At 38.4% G+C, this 15,575-nt stretch overlaps 1 protein-coding gene across 2 annotated transcripts in view; it reads left to right on the top strand.

Moving 5' to 3' along the window:
* lrp1ab (low density lipoprotein receptor-related protein 1Ab) overlaps nucleotides 1-15,575 on the top strand; it is a 141,215-nt gene that overhangs the window by 83,349 nt on the left and 42,291 nt on the right. For both annotated transcript variants that reach the window (XM_057829834.1, XM_057829833.1), the window contains exons 18-27: nucleotides 80-196; nucleotides 280-360; nucleotides 441-608; nucleotides 7,606-7,788; nucleotides 7,959-8,156; nucleotides 9,922-10,167; nucleotides 10,245-10,442; nucleotides 13,793-13,997; nucleotides 14,081-14,245; nucleotides 14,319-14,563. In XM_057829834.1, the coding sequence (XP_057685817.1) occupies nucleotides 80-196; nucleotides 280-360; nucleotides 441-608; nucleotides 7,606-7,788; nucleotides 7,959-8,156; nucleotides 9,922-10,167; nucleotides 10,245-10,442; nucleotides 13,793-13,997; nucleotides 14,081-14,245; nucleotides 14,319-14,563 (1,806 nt within the window). The remainder of the gene's footprint in view (nucleotides 1-79; nucleotides 197-279; nucleotides 361-440; nucleotides 609-7,605; nucleotides 7,789-7,958; nucleotides 8,157-9,921; nucleotides 10,168-10,244; nucleotides 10,443-13,792; nucleotides 13,998-14,080; nucleotides 14,246-14,318; nucleotides 14,564-15,575) is intronic.

The following is a 15,575-nucleotide window of genomic DNA, read 5'->3' as shown; positions in this document are numbered from 1 at the left end:
AAGACTACTCACTTCTTATGTACTGTATGCATACTGAGATGTCGACAGTAAATGTGTTCTCTGTTTTCTTACCTGCCAGCACGCACATGCCCCCCAAATCAATATCCGTGTGCCAGTGGTCGTTGCATCCCTATTTCCTGGACTTGTGACCTGGATGATGACTGCGGAGATCGCTCAGACGAACCCGACTCATGCGGTACGTCTGGACCGCATTGTTTTGTTGTTGCGCCGAGACAAGTCATTCATTTCACAAAGTCTCTTTTACTCCCTTGTGCCCAGCCTATCCCACGTGTTTCCCTCTTACCCAGTTCACTTGCGATAATGGGCGCTGCATCAACATCAACTGGCGCTGTGACAACGGTAAGCAACCAGACACGCACCCTTGTGAAGCCAACACACTGAATAATAGAGAGCCATGATTTGTGTGCACTTCTGCGCAGACAACGACTGTGGGGATAACAGCGATGAAGCCGGCTGCAGTCATTCCTGCTCCAGTGTGCAGTTTAAATGTAACAGCGGTCGCTGTATCCCAGAATACTGGACTTGTGACGGCGATAATGACTGCGGAGACTACAGTGATGAGACGCATGCCAACTGCACCAATCAAGGTAGAAAACGTGATATGTTTAAAGACTGCTTAGCACAGTGGTTCACAAATATTTTACAGCAAGTACCACCTCAAATACTTATATAATACCACAATCAGGGCCAATATTAACTCCTTGTCTGCCATTTACAGCGATAGACTTCTATTCCATATTGACTGGTAAGGCTGGCAGCGATGATTCCAGTCAGAATGGACTTGATGTCTATCGCCGTCAGTGGCACTGAATCGTAAGCATACACTGTCAAACCTCCCAGTTAAAATGAATTGGATGTCTATCGCTGTCAATTGTAGGCAAAGAGTTAAAATTCTTAAGTAGAGAAGGCCAAAATCTTTGGGGGGAAAAAGTTGAGGTATTAGTATACTTAGTATATTTTTACAAGCCTTATGTACAAAAAAAAAAAGTGTGTATAAGGATTGAAATGAATTGTATTGCAGCTAAAAGGTGTTCCCAAATTAAAAAGAAATACTTCTCAAACATTAAATTTGATTTTGTTAATGTACCGTAGTTTAAGTTGAATACAACTGAACTGTACTGGATTGTAATGGATTGAAAAAAGGTTGGTTGGTTGTAATTCAGTCACTTTTGTTTAGGGCAGGGGTCCCCAAACTGCGGCCCGCGGGCCGGATACGGCCCGCAGCCACATTTGGTCCGGCCCCCTGAAAAAAAAAAAAAAAAAAAAAAATTGTAAAAATAAATTTTTTTTTTTTTTTTTTTTTTTTTTTTTTACCCCATTAGAGTTATTTATGTCCTGGCTTTTTTCTGTGAAGAACTGAGCAATGGTTATTTGGTTATTATCTATTTAATTAATACAGTATTATTATGATACTGATATTATATTATATTATATTCAGGGGTGCACATAAGTGGTCCGCACATGCGTACTGGACGTAGACAAACGCGCTGGCCCTCAACGGCTTCCATACGCTTTTGCGTACCGATGGCTGACCACTCTATTTGCGGCGGACACGAGAAAATAACTTCGCAAAATGTCGATGAGGCAGGCCACACTGAGTAATTACTTCCGTGTTCCCCCACCCCCGTCAAAAGACAGACAGACGACAGAGACGTCACCGGAGCTACCGAAAAAAAGGACTTTTGCTGAAAAGTGGCTACAGCAGGTACCATGGCTAGAAGCGAATGATGCTCGCACGGAAATGCGGTACAAAATGTGCCGTGAGAATCCCAATGTCGCCGATTAGAGCAACGCATTTTATGTTGGGTCAAAGAATTTCAGCCATCCAAACTTTGAAAAGCACGAAAAAAACAGAGAGCATGTGGCAATTAAGCAAACTGTCGATGTCAAACAGGACCCCACTCGCCCTATGGACATGTGGCGGAATAGGGCGGAATAAAGGTAATGAACAGCGACATGCACTGACAAACGTGTTTTTGCTCACATTTTACAAAGCTAAACATGCACGTTCAATGAGGTCTTATGAGGAGGAAATCCCACTTTTAAAAAGGCTTGGAGTTAATGTGGGAGCCGCATAATGCCCTTTATTTTGAATTGGTGCTTTTATGTTTATTTCTTTACATTTCACTTCAAAGTAATGGCAATTTTGTTGTGCCAGTTGATGTTAATCAAGCATTAACTGTTAATATAATTAATCAAAGTTAATTGGCTCTAAGTAAAGCTTGTCATAAATTTATCGCATCAGGTGGGTCGGCTCTCAAGCTCAATGAGGACCAAGTCACATCTCCAGGTCCTCCTCTGAGAACCTGGGCAAAAAAATTATGTGCACCCCCGATTATATTATATTATATTATATTATATTATATTATATTATATTATATTATATTATATTATATTATATTATATTATATTATATTATATTATATTATATTATATTATATTATATTATATTATATTATATTATATTAAGGGCTGTCAAAGTTATCGCGTTAACGGGCGGTAATTAATTTTTTTCATTAATCACGTTAAAATATTTGACGCAATTAACGCATATGCCCCGCTCAAACAGATTAAAATGACAGCAGTGTCATGTCCACTTGTTACTTGTGTTTTTTGTCTCCCTCTGCTGGCGCTTGGGTGCGACTGATTTTATGCACCATGAGCATTGTGTAATTCTTGACATCAACAATGGTGAGCTACTAGTTAATTTTTTTGATTGAAAATTTTACCAATTTTATTAAAACGAAAACATTAAGAGGGGTTTTAACATAAAATTTCTATAATTTGTACTAAAATCTATCTTTTAAGAACAAGTCTTTCTACCCAGGGATTGCTTTGACAGAATATTAATGTTAATGCCATATTGTTGATTTATTGTTATAATAAACAAATACAGTACTTATGTACAGTATGTTGAATGTATATATCCGTCTTGTGTCTTATCTTTCCATTCCAACAATAATTTACAGAAAAATAAGGCATATTTTAGAGATGTTTGAATTGCGATTAATTACGATTAATTTTTAAGCTGTGATTAACTCACTTAAAAATTTTAATCGTTTGACAGCCCTAATTATGTTATATTATATTATATTATGCTATATTATATTATATCATTTTTATTTTATTTACTTTGGTTCCGTGAAGAATCCAGAAAGGGTTATTTGATTGTGGCTTTCTGAAAAACAATACATTTTTACATTTAGGCACTCCTGCAATCGTCACACTTTTTCTGTTACAAACTGACCCCGGCCCCTCATCAGAGAAGAGAAGGGTTATGTGGCCCTCACAGGAAAAAGTTTGGGGACCCCTGGTTTAGGGGAATCCACACAGCATTGATGGTACTCATACCGCACTTTGGCAACCACTGGTTTAGCATTTATTAAATATTTATAATTAATGGGCTTTAATCTTCTGCTTCTACTTGACCAAATATAATGTTAAAATGTCATTCAAAACATTACCAGTGTATTTGGGTTTTGAACGATCGCAACACCAATTTTGTTGTTTGCCTCATTATGAAAGTCAAACAGAACAAAGGTCACTGCTACAGAAAAGATTGACAACTTTGTGCATACAAGCTGTCACATTTAAAAGAGGTTCATCCTCCTTCACGCTGCTTCAGTCGTCGTTTTCCACAAATCCTTTTAGTGTATCAGTTCAGGATGTGGTTATGTTCTGTGGTTAGCTAATGATTTGACCGATTTGCAGTGCTGTGCAAATGACACAGATGTTTAACATTTCTCTGTTGGCCATCTTTGAAAGATTGGGTGTCTGCTTAACCACCGCGACAGCATTAAAGAAGAGCGTATGGCGCTGTGTGTGCTGGTGTTGATCATACAGCTCGATCCATGTACAATATCAGCCAAGTTCTGCAAATCCCAGCAAGGACGAAACAAAGCTCAGCATGACCTGTTGGTTTAACGAGCAATCTGTACGTTGTATGTTTGCATCTTGCCGTTACCAGACATGAAAAAGCAATACCGCTGCCTTCCTCCATCTACATGACTGATGTTCTTGCCCAAGGACGCTTAGTCTGTCAGTGCCAAATATTGACCTTTGTCATGAGGGACAGTCTTTGTGTCGCCACCTCAGTGGTGCCCTTTATCTTCTTGTGACATCAATCAGAGAACTGTGTGCGCTCTTGTTGTTTGACTTGGAACAGCGTCAGGTTGTTGACCGCATCATATCAACACAATAATTAATGGCTAGAAAGGCCTGTTGTCTCTCTCCTTTGTCCTTGCCAAGTGCATCCACCGACTGATCTGTCTTACAAATGACGTCTTCTACAATGTTGTCTGTGTGTGTTTTAGGGCTGCAGGTATCGATTAATTTAATAGTTGATTAATCGATGAACTCGTTAGTTCGAATAATCGAGTAATCGGATAAACATGGAAAAAATTAAAATACCTGAGCTGGGCCTCAAACGGTATAAAAAAATAACTAAATAAGGATCTACATATGTACAACAAAAGAACAATTGGCTAACTTACATAGCAAAAGTCCACTAGCTTACATGCCATAAAATCCTTTAAAAAAAAATTATTTTTTTTTAACACTGCTCTTAACAAATGGTTCAGACACATACTCCCACAAAAATTGGTTAAATATACCTTTAAACTAAATAACGAATGCATTAAAAAACATTAGCTCAAACAAAAACCTAGCTTATGTTGGCCTTAACAGGGAGCAGTTGGATTTGGCCATGTAAAATGAGGCACTTTCAAATGCAAGCCATTACAATGCCACTTCAATTAAACGAATACTCGAAGCAGCAAAATTTAATTTGCATTTTTTTTTTCGAATCGAATACTCGAGTTCATCGATTAATCGTTGCAGCGCTAGTGTGTTTGCCTGTTAGCAAAATGACGTAAACACGCCAATATCGCATGAAATGATGGAAATTTGGTTTAATCGGACATCAATATGCAGATTATTTTTGGTCTACTCTAAACACCTTTGAGGTCACAAACTGAAAATGTTTTTTATAAGACAAATGTCAGTCATGGGCCCATGTAACTTGCAACACTTCTCTATTCCCTGTGGACTCGCAGGTTTTACAAAATCTCACAACAGTAATGGTATTTTATATCATTGTGTTAATGCTTTCAGGATTCACGCATGTTGCTGCAGTTCTTTTTTGTTCTACTTCCAATCCCAGATGCTTGAACTGATTCTTACTGTTGCACCTTCAACATTCTGTATCCCAAAATGTTCCACCACACAGATTATTAGCAGCAATAAATAAATAAATAAATTCCACTGGCAGAAACAGGTGCCAGCAAGTTAAAAAAAAATGGCAGAAATGAGCAGTAGTCAGTAGGAAAAAAATGGCAGAAATGGGATTCTTGCCTTTTTGGGAAATACAACAAAAAAAACTTGCATGATTATCTTTTTTTTGTTTACCGTTGGGAATGGGCTTTTATACAAATTTTGTTATTTTGGACAAAAAACATTCTTATTCATTTCCAACAGGACATTCAACTTCAGTATTCACATATTTCTGATGCATTCAGATAATTTCAATTCTCAGTCTTTTACATTTGAACTTTTTTCATGTCTCGCCCTGTGGCCGGCTGTGCGGGGCCCCCGCACGGCATTTCCATTTTTCTGCATGACTATCACACGTCAAAATGGGTTCACGTCGAAGCGGGTTCATGCATGACTAGGTGCAACTGAGATTGTCGGTGCCAGGATTAGCGATCAGGTATCAAAGAGTAGGAATGTCAACCTATCAACACTTACAGTTGATTTTCATAATACCGGGTCCCCCACCTCACATTGCCGGAATTTTGTTCGCTCCACCCTGCTGTATCACATTACTTTGCGACTTACCTTCCTCCCGCTTTTACCCCAGTTGCCAGCCCCCCACCACCACATGGTGTCCACCGGTAAATATAATTAAATCACGATAGCACCGCTACGTTCATAGGTAGCATATGTGTTTAATGAGATACTTCTCTTTTCTAAGGTCTGCTTCCTTATCTGTGTTGCCCCACAACCCCTTCCTGTCTGCTGCTCTGTCTCCTAATAAATTAAACAATATGAACAACCACAATGAGAGTACATGAAACTCCCACGTGGCATGTTAAAACTTTTCACTCTATAAGGAAACTCAGATTCCTATTCTCTGTGCCTAAGCAGTTGAACAGCACAGGTGAAATAAATAAATATTCCTGTATAAACTGTTAAGCACATTCAATAACCATTGAGTATCATTTTCAGATTTTGAAAAAGCATACCCACCAAAATAAATCACATATTTTAGCTAAAACCTGTCAACCCTATCACAATCATTCAAGGAAGAAAGCAAGCAAACTCCTGATTACGCCTTTTACATACAGGGGTCACAAAGCATTTTACATGTGTTTACTGTCACGCACACATTCATACACCAATGGTGCTGCTGCCATTCAAGACTCTGCCAAACCACTAGGAGCAAACTTAGGGGCTCAGGGTCTTACCTAAGGGCACTTTGACAGTGAACAGTTGCAGTCAGTAAAAGAACTGATGATCCTTCGATCCCAGGATATTGCGCGACCAACTACATTGCGGCCACCCTATCGACTTCATCATTCCCGTTTAAAAAAAAAAAAAAAATTAAATGCATAAGGAAAGCAAAGGTATGGAGGGACAAAGCTGCCAAAAAAAAAAAACAACAACAAATAAATAAATAAAAGGCAAAATGAAAACGACAAAAAATACAAAAATAAAAAATATGATACAAAAGTTAAAAATAAATACAAAAATCAATATGGAAATAAATAGCTAATTAAATAAAAGTAAAAATAAAAATGAATGTATATCTACAAAAATAAGAAATTACATTAAACATTTAAGAATACAAAAATAAATGTGGAAATACAAAAATATATTATTTGAAATAAATGTCAATCAATAAATAAACGCGCTTTTCTCTTATATTTATTGATTTCAATGCTAGCGTGAACATGCTGAAAGAAACGTTATTCAAATGAGGGGGTGGTCGTACGTGTGTTGAACTATTCACCCATTGGTCGATCGACATGCAAGGCACACATAGGACTGCCTCCTCATTTGAATAACATTTCCTTCTGCGTTTTCACGCTGACAATGAAATAAATACGGGACCAAAGCACTTTTATTTATTGATCGATGTTAAATTCAATTTATATATTTATTTCTGCATTTATTTCTTCATATGTTTCTTGCATTTAAGATATTCTCTAATCCTTTTCATTCATATTCGGTTTTATTTTTGTTTTTATTTATGTATTTTATTTTTGCATTTATTTTTAATTTTGAATGCGATTTCTGATTGTTGTTTCCACAGCAATTTTTATTTTCACTTTTATTTTTATTTTTTTACTTTTAATTTTGGCAGCTTTGGTCCTCCATACAAAGGCTTTGTGTTCATTTTATAATGTACATCTTTGGGCATGCTGCGTCAGCCTCATGTCCGAGCGTTCACTACTGCAGAATATACTTGCGATCAGGGAAATGCAAACAAAGCACTCCTCAACCGACCCTTGGTGGTGGTCAGGCTGTCATGGCATTCATGTTTTTTTGATGTTTTGTCTAATTGAAGCTATCTTGTCTCGCCAGCTACTCGTCCCCCAGGTGGCTGCCACGTGGACGAGTTCCAGTGCCGCATGGACGGTCTGTGCATCCCCATGCGGTGGCGTTGTGATGGTGACACAGACTGCATGGACCTAAGTGACGAGAGCAACTGCGAGGGTGTCACTCACATGTGTGACCCAGCTGTTAAGTTCAGTTGTAGGGACTCAGGTGAGGAAACCACAACTGTTTACTCGCAGGGATATAGTTCTTTTACTTTTTTCCCTTGCAATTTCACATGTGCAAACTTTTATTTTTGTAAATCAGGAGCTGTGACTTTGTGATACATGGAAATTAGTTATTGACAAATAGTAAAGATTGCCGTCATGTGATCTTGTCAGCTCGCTGCATCAGCAAAGCTTGGGTTTGTGACGGTGACAGTGACTGTGAGGACAACTCTGACGAGGTCAATTGTGACGCGCTGGTGTGCAAGTTGTCTCACCATGTGTGTGCCACCAACGACTCCATCTGCCTTCCTGCTGAGAAACTGTGTGACGGCACTGACGACTGTCCAGATGGCTCTGATGAGAAGCTTTGCGGTATGTAATCCTGCCACTTATCTTTACCTGAACACCTGATATTGGGGTAGCAAATGCCAAGAAACTTTTGCTATGATCTAATTGCGACTAAAAAGCAAGTAGTGTGATTATACTATATAACACTGGGCAACAATTCCAAAATAAATTTCAGTTGTTTGATGTCTGGCAGCTAGGAGCGGGAACCTCTGGGTACCTCACGATACTATACGATTTGCGATACAAAGCTCACGATAACGATGATCTGACGATATGGCGATACAACGATTATCGATACATTGGCCAGGAAATCATTCTACAATATTCTACAAACAACTAATAAACAGAAAAACAAGCTTCTGCTGTAAATTGGAATGAGTTTATCACTAGTAGACGTCCAATCCATTTAAACTGGGAGGGTGGCAGCGAATGAACATCCGTTCATTCGCTGCCATCCCTCCCACTTCAAACAGATTGAACGTCTATGGCCGTCAGTGGCAGCCAATTCCAGGCAATGAGGTAATTTTGGGCTATTTAAGGTCATTTACCTGTTGATTTTCAGTTACTTCCTTTTGATTTTGGGGTATTTTACGGGTCACTTCCTGTTTATTTTGAGTTACAGAACAGGAAGTGACCTGGGAATCACCCAAATGAATAGGCAGTAACTCAAACTCAACAGGAAATGACCTGTAAATGCCCTGAAAATCGGACTGAATGACTATGAATGCTCTGGTTGGAAATGAATGAACATTCCCAGTCTAAATGGATTGGGCGTTGTGCACCATCAATGCAGCCTTAGAGTTAACTGAGACACTATTATGGTGGAAGATTTTGGTAGCAACGTGTTGGTTCATTTTTATTGATTTATTTTTTAGACATTGACACATTTTTAAAAAGATATCTCGATTCTCGGCAGGAGCATATCGATAACATTTTGTGATACAAAGTATCACGATATATCATCATTTTGATATTTTGTCACACCCCTACTGGCAGCTGCTGGTAAGAAATCTTTGGGAGTAGAATAAAAAAATTCCTCTCAATTTTTCAGTTTTTCTCCTTCCATAGTTTGCCTGTTTACTATGTTGTGACTACATGGAAACAACTAGACATAGACTTGGTAAAAACATAATTGTGTTAAATAAACATTGCAGTCATTCCTGCGTCTTTCATAATTCATTGTATGTCAATGTTTTATATTTCTATAAAACAAGCGCGTATTTATTAGTGTTTTGCAGTCTTTATTAGTGTTTTGCAGTCTTTTTTTTTTAAGAAAACGAGACTCTTTTGTGAGGTGATAGAAAAAATAGACAGTTTTGAATTCTGGACCGAAAATTATGTTAAGAACAGGTGTCAGATCTAAAACAATGATTTAAAAAGTTATTGTAATCCAGGTATAGGAAAAAATCTGCTCCAATAAATCACGACGTTGGAAGTAGAATGCTGTCTTTTTCATTCTTTGAGTTTCATGCCAAACACACACACAAAAACAAGGAGCTAAATGTAGAATGTTTTGTAAGGTGGTTTTAGACACGCACTGTTGACAGAACACAAAGGACAATGCTGACATTCACATATTACTAAAATGTTCATCTCGTCAGCAAGTGTGCAATGACACGTAGGTGAATGATAGATACTTGTACGCATAATGGTATTGCATTATCATTGATCACAGTAGATTGTCCTATCCTGGTATTGCATTATCATTGATCACAATATATTGTCCTATCCTTTGTTTTAAAGATAAAAAAATATTAGTTTCAGACAGTGTCCTTTCTGTTTCCTTCAGACTTGTGCTCACTGGACAATGGTGGTTGTAGTCACAACTGCAGCATCATTCCCGGTGAAGGCTTCATGTGTTCATGTCCCCTTGGCATGGAGCTTGGAGCAGACAACAAAACCTGCCAGATACAGAGTTTTTGTGCCAAACACCTCAAATGTAGCCAAAAATGCAAGCAGGAAAAATCAAGCGTGAAATGCTCTTGCTATGAAGGCTGGGAGCTAGAGGCTGACATGGAGAGCTGCAAAAGCACTGGTAAGGAAACTAGTCTTAACTGTGTTAGAAAAAAAAAGATTCTAATATCTGGATGTTGTCTCTTTGAATGTGGTCAGATCCATTCAAGCCATTCATCATATTTTCTAACCGCCATGAGATCAGAAGAATTGAGCTTCACAATGGGGAGTTCAGTGTCCTGGTTCCAGGCCTCAGGAACACCATTGCATTGGACTTCCATCTTAACCAAAGCACACTGTACTGGACGGATGTTGTAGAGGACAAAATCTACCGAGGGAAACTGTCGGAAAACGGAGGTGAGTTGACAGCAAAAATCAATACCTGTTCTATTGTGGGTGTTGGTAATTTCGCAAATGCACACAGGGTGGTTTGTGCCATTGTGGGCGTGAACCATTCACTGCAAAAAAATCAACTCTTCTCGTTTCCTTTAAATGCCACATCATTGTGCTGAAAGGTTCTCAGTTCAATTGAGCCCCTCAGAGCAGTTTTATTGAAGGGAACCTCGGACTTAGACTTGCAGGGTCTAATAAGCCACAGTTGTCCTCTTTTACTAAGATATGTTATTAGAAACACATAAAATATTGCCATTAGTTTAAAAATCTATAATATTTAGTACACTGGTTTGACCTACGGAGGGCGCCATGTTTTACGCGTGCAATGGACGCTCGGGGTGATGATGTGGTTTGTCACTCACTAACACTACCGGTCTTCTGCAATTCCTTCTACTCGGTGAGACATCCAACACATGCACACATCAGTTAACAGTGGCGAGTACTTACTATTTGTGTTTTTTTTTTTTTTTTTTAGTTTTTTTATTACCTTTTCATTCATTACGTCAAAATACTTTTTGCACGTGTTACCCTCTCATACTTTTTTTTTCATTGTGTTTTCTTGTGGTAGCTTTAAGGCAAGGCAAGGCAAACTTATTTATATAGCACAATTCAACACAAGGCAATTCAAAGTGCTTTACATCACATGAAGATCATAAAAATCACATTAAAATCAATAGAACATGAAAACAAAGACAGTCGAAATAGGAAATAAAATTTACACATAAAAATCGCATTTAATCATAAATAGAATAAAAAATATATATAATAATTTTAAAAAAAATAAAGAGGTAATAATAATAATGATAATGCACAAGAGGAATAGAAAGCAAATAGAAGCAGGTTGTTGATCTGTTGACCACATTATTCACGTACGTAGCGTATTTAAACCACCCTTATTTGATATTACTATGTTTAAGTATTTTCTTAAGGCATCTTTAGTATGTTCTGTCTGTATGCATCTAAACAAAACAATCCGAAAGTGCACAGTAGTACTCTGGGTGTCAAATTCGCCTCTTGTAGTGTTTCGTGGGTGTAGCGCATTTTGGCAGAACACCGGTTTTGTCATACTCTCGTCTCGTCTCATCCCGTCTTTCCTGTTCATTTTGCTTTAGCTGCTCGTTTTGTGAAATATCGACAGTGGTGTCACGCTCATTACTGATCCTCTGGTGTTCAAAATGAAAAGGTTGAACTTGAACAGATAACATGTTTATGTCACTAGAGTCATATTGTAGAACCCCGCCAGTGTAACCATGTAACGTCACCGCCCTGCGACGTCAACAACAATGGCGGCGAAAGTAATTTTACTAAGAGGGGTTTTCATATCAAATTATTTTAACTCATAATAACGTTTATCTTTTAAGAACTACGAGTCTTTCTATCTGTGGCTCCCTTTAAAGTTAGATTTTTTTTTTTCCCGTTTTGCGTTATTGCACTGACAATTAAACGACAATGAAATCTACCTGATTGAGGAAAAAATGCTTGACTGGGCATTTCTAGTAAACAATCTGAATTCACAGTGTCAGCAGCGGTGGTCTGTGACCCTGAACAAATCTCTTAAGTCATGGCTGGCCTTTCCTTCTCCAGAATCCCAGGTCCCTTTGCCAATCAAGGTTGCGTTCCCAGCAAAACACTAGCGGGGCACACGGAAGGCTTTGTCTGTTCCTATTTGTCTCGGCACTCGCTGTGCGTGACTGCAGAATGCAGCCCTGATCTAGCGTAGGAGGCTCAACTCTCAGCTCTTGCCAATCTTCCAACATTATTGGTCCAAATGCACTTCCAATCGGCGAGCTCGTATCTATGCTGCTGTAGTGTTACGTAAGCATTTAATAATATTTACAGTTGTAGCCCTGCCAAATGAACATAAAAACAAACATGTAGCAAAAAGTCAACCACTGCAGCGTTCCTTTAAACCAGTGCTTCTCGATTGTTTTCTGTTACGCCCTCCCTCAGGAAGACGTAAATATTTTGGGCCCCCTCAACAACTCTGCCGCCGCTGTAAATAGTATCATTTGCCTATAAAATGATTATTATTATAAGTACACCTCTGCATGTTATGTAGAGGTGTACTTGTAGGCGTCCTTTTTAATATTAAAGAAAAAAAAGTAATATAGATCAACTTACAATGCAGTATAACTTTATGAACATTGTTTTGTTTGTAACAGAAAAGACCTAAAATGCAACAATTTTCTGTCCAATCTGTAAAAATACACTTAAGGTACATTTTATACCATTTGATACAGAAAATAAAATGTAATGAAATCAATCTATAATAATAATTTCAAATTGATTAGCAACATTAACTTATAAGGACAATATGCCAAACAATTTGACAGGAAAAAAACAAAAATTAATAGATAAAAACGACATTGTCATTGGACATAGGGACAGTTTTTATTTTTGCTGCAAGCAGTATCAGCTCTTTGCAATAGTGTGGGGATATTTTGCACTGAGCAACTTGGTATGCCACCTTATATGATGCTAACAGTGCTCTCTGGTTTACTGATGTAACACTGACAAAACGATCAAAGCGGATTGTTAGCAATACTCGGCACGTTTTCGCTGAAAAAATATCAAGCGGCTTATAAATGTGATTTTGGTCTAATGTCTTTAAGTGACATCTTACTTGGTTTGGCTTCCTCTTGTCGGCTGCAAATATTTATAGACATCGTAAACACGCTGGTCTTTCCTCGTCTCCCATTGTATTAAAAGTTAAAGCAAAATGCTACATAAGCTTCATCATATTTTCTCGTCTTAGCTCTTCATATCTCTTGTGCTCTTGTTTGGTTTAAAAATACTGCGCACACTCTAAAAATGAGAGTGCTTCTGCCACCAGCTGAGTGGATATGCAATTACACTTTATTCTAGTACGGCAAAAAAGTATGTTCCCTGAGGTCACATGCGCCATCCCCGGGGCGTGCCCCAGTATTTGAGAAGTACTGCTTTAAACAAACTCACTGGAGTTGTAATTGCAGTACCACTCGAAAGGTCTGTGAATAACTTGCCTGCCTCCTGAGATGATTATAACATTCTGGCTTCACACTTAGTTTGCATGAGAGCCAGTTGTTTCTGGGAAATAATAAAAAGAAATGGCAGTCTCGCATGAAAGGCTAGTTTTCTCCAAGTTTGGGAAGATTTTGTGTGGGTTGAAATGCAGCAATGAGCGGGCTATTCTCAAGTCATTGTGCGCTCTTTTTGAAAAGGAAACATACAATAATTTCTCCTTTGGAGGTCCTACTGTATGTGTAATTGGGGAACAGTACAAAATGAAAATGAACCATTTAACAAACTACTATTTCTCATTGTGTGTTGTGTAGCTCTGACTAGTTTTGAAGTCGTAATCCAGTATGGGCTGGCTACTCCTGAGGGCCTGGCGGTGGACTGGATAGCAGGAAATATCTACTGGGTGGAAAGCAATTTGGACCAGATTGAAGTGGCCAAACTGGACGGGACTATGAGAACCACCCTGCTGGCTGGGGAAGTAGAACACCCTCGAGCCATTGCCCTGGACCCACGTGATGGGTAACAACAGCCAGAGCCGCATTGATATATTTTTCCCATGTGAATGGAAACCAAGACTCATGTGCATTTGTATATGTTGTCAGTATTCTATTTTGGACGGACTGGGATGCTAGTCTGCCCAGGATTGAGGCAGCGTCCATGAGTGGCGAGGGCAGACGCACCATCCACAGGGAGACGGGCAGCGGTGGTTGGCCTAATGGGCTCACTGTTGATTACATGGAGAGACGCATTGTCTGGATCGATGCTAGGTAGTGTTTAACCTCTCTAATGCACAAAGTGCCTGAAAAGTCGCGGTACACATGTACTTTATTTCTTCTCCAGATCAGACGCTATCTACTCTGCCATGTATGACGGCTCGGGGCTGATTGAGGTGTTGCGAGGTCATGAGTACTTGTCCCACCCATTTGCTGTTACTATGTATGGAGGTGAAGTCTACTGGACGGACTGGAGGACCAACACTCTTGCTAAAGCCAACAAATGGACAGGGCACAACGTCACTGTAGTCCAACGTACAAACACGCAGCCATTTGACTTGCAGGTGTATCACCCGTCAAGACAACCTCAAGGTAGGTTGTGCACTACATTTTTGGTCATTTGATTTTGCTTTTGTATTTGGTTTTCACAACATGAGTTCAGGCCTGTACAACAATAAGTGGGTGATAATTTGTTTCCATGTAAGATATTTACCATCTGATTCATTTTAAGCTCAATGATTAGTGTGCATTAGAGCGCATTCCAAAGAGGGGTCTGACCTTATGTTATATGAATTTATGAATTCTCACATGAACACCTCTTGCAGCTTTATAGAGTTAAAAACAAAAGATTCACCTCATTATTTGGCATTTGGGAACAGGATATATGTAAATATATTAGGGCCGTCAAACGATTAAAATTTTTAATCGAGTTAATTACAGCTTAAAAATTAATTAATCGTAATTAATCACAATTAATCGCAATTCAAACCATCTATAAGATATGCCATATTTTTCTGTAAATTATTGTTGGAATGGACAGATAAGACACAAGATGGATATATACATTCAACATATGGTACATAAGGACTATTTGTTTATTATAACAATAAATCAACAAGATGGCATTAACATTATTAACATTCTGTTAAAGAGTTCCATGGATAGAAAGACTTGTAGTTCTTAAAAGAAAAATGATAGTACAAGTTATAGAAATTTTATATTAAAACCCCTCTTAATGTTTTCGTTTTAATAAAATTTGTAAAATTTTCTATCAAAAAATAAAGTAGTAGCCCGCCATTGTTGATGTCAATAATTGCTTACACAATGCTCATGGTTGCTGAAACCTATAAAATCAGTTCCACCCAAGCGCCAGCAGAGGGCAGCAAAACTCCATAAAACACAACAAGTGAGCGTTTCCCTGTGTACTGTCATTTAAGTCTCTCTGAGCGGGGCATCTGCGTTAATTGCGTCAAATATTTTAACGTGATTAATTTAAAAATTAACACCCGTTAACGCGATAATTTTGACTGCCCTAAAATATATATTAATTCCGTATATTCACGGGATAAAAAAAATTCCAAGTGCAGGGAGGGTGATCCCTAAG

The sequence above is a fragment of the Corythoichthys intestinalis genome, chromosome 2 (assembly GCF_030265065.1).
Source record: "Corythoichthys intestinalis isolate RoL2023-P3 chromosome 2, ASM3026506v1, whole genome shotgun sequence".
Classification (NCBI taxonomy): Eukaryota; Metazoa; Chordata; class Actinopteri; order Syngnathiformes; family Syngnathidae; genus Corythoichthys; species Corythoichthys intestinalis.
This window is presented reverse-complemented; position numbering and strand designations above follow the sequence as displayed.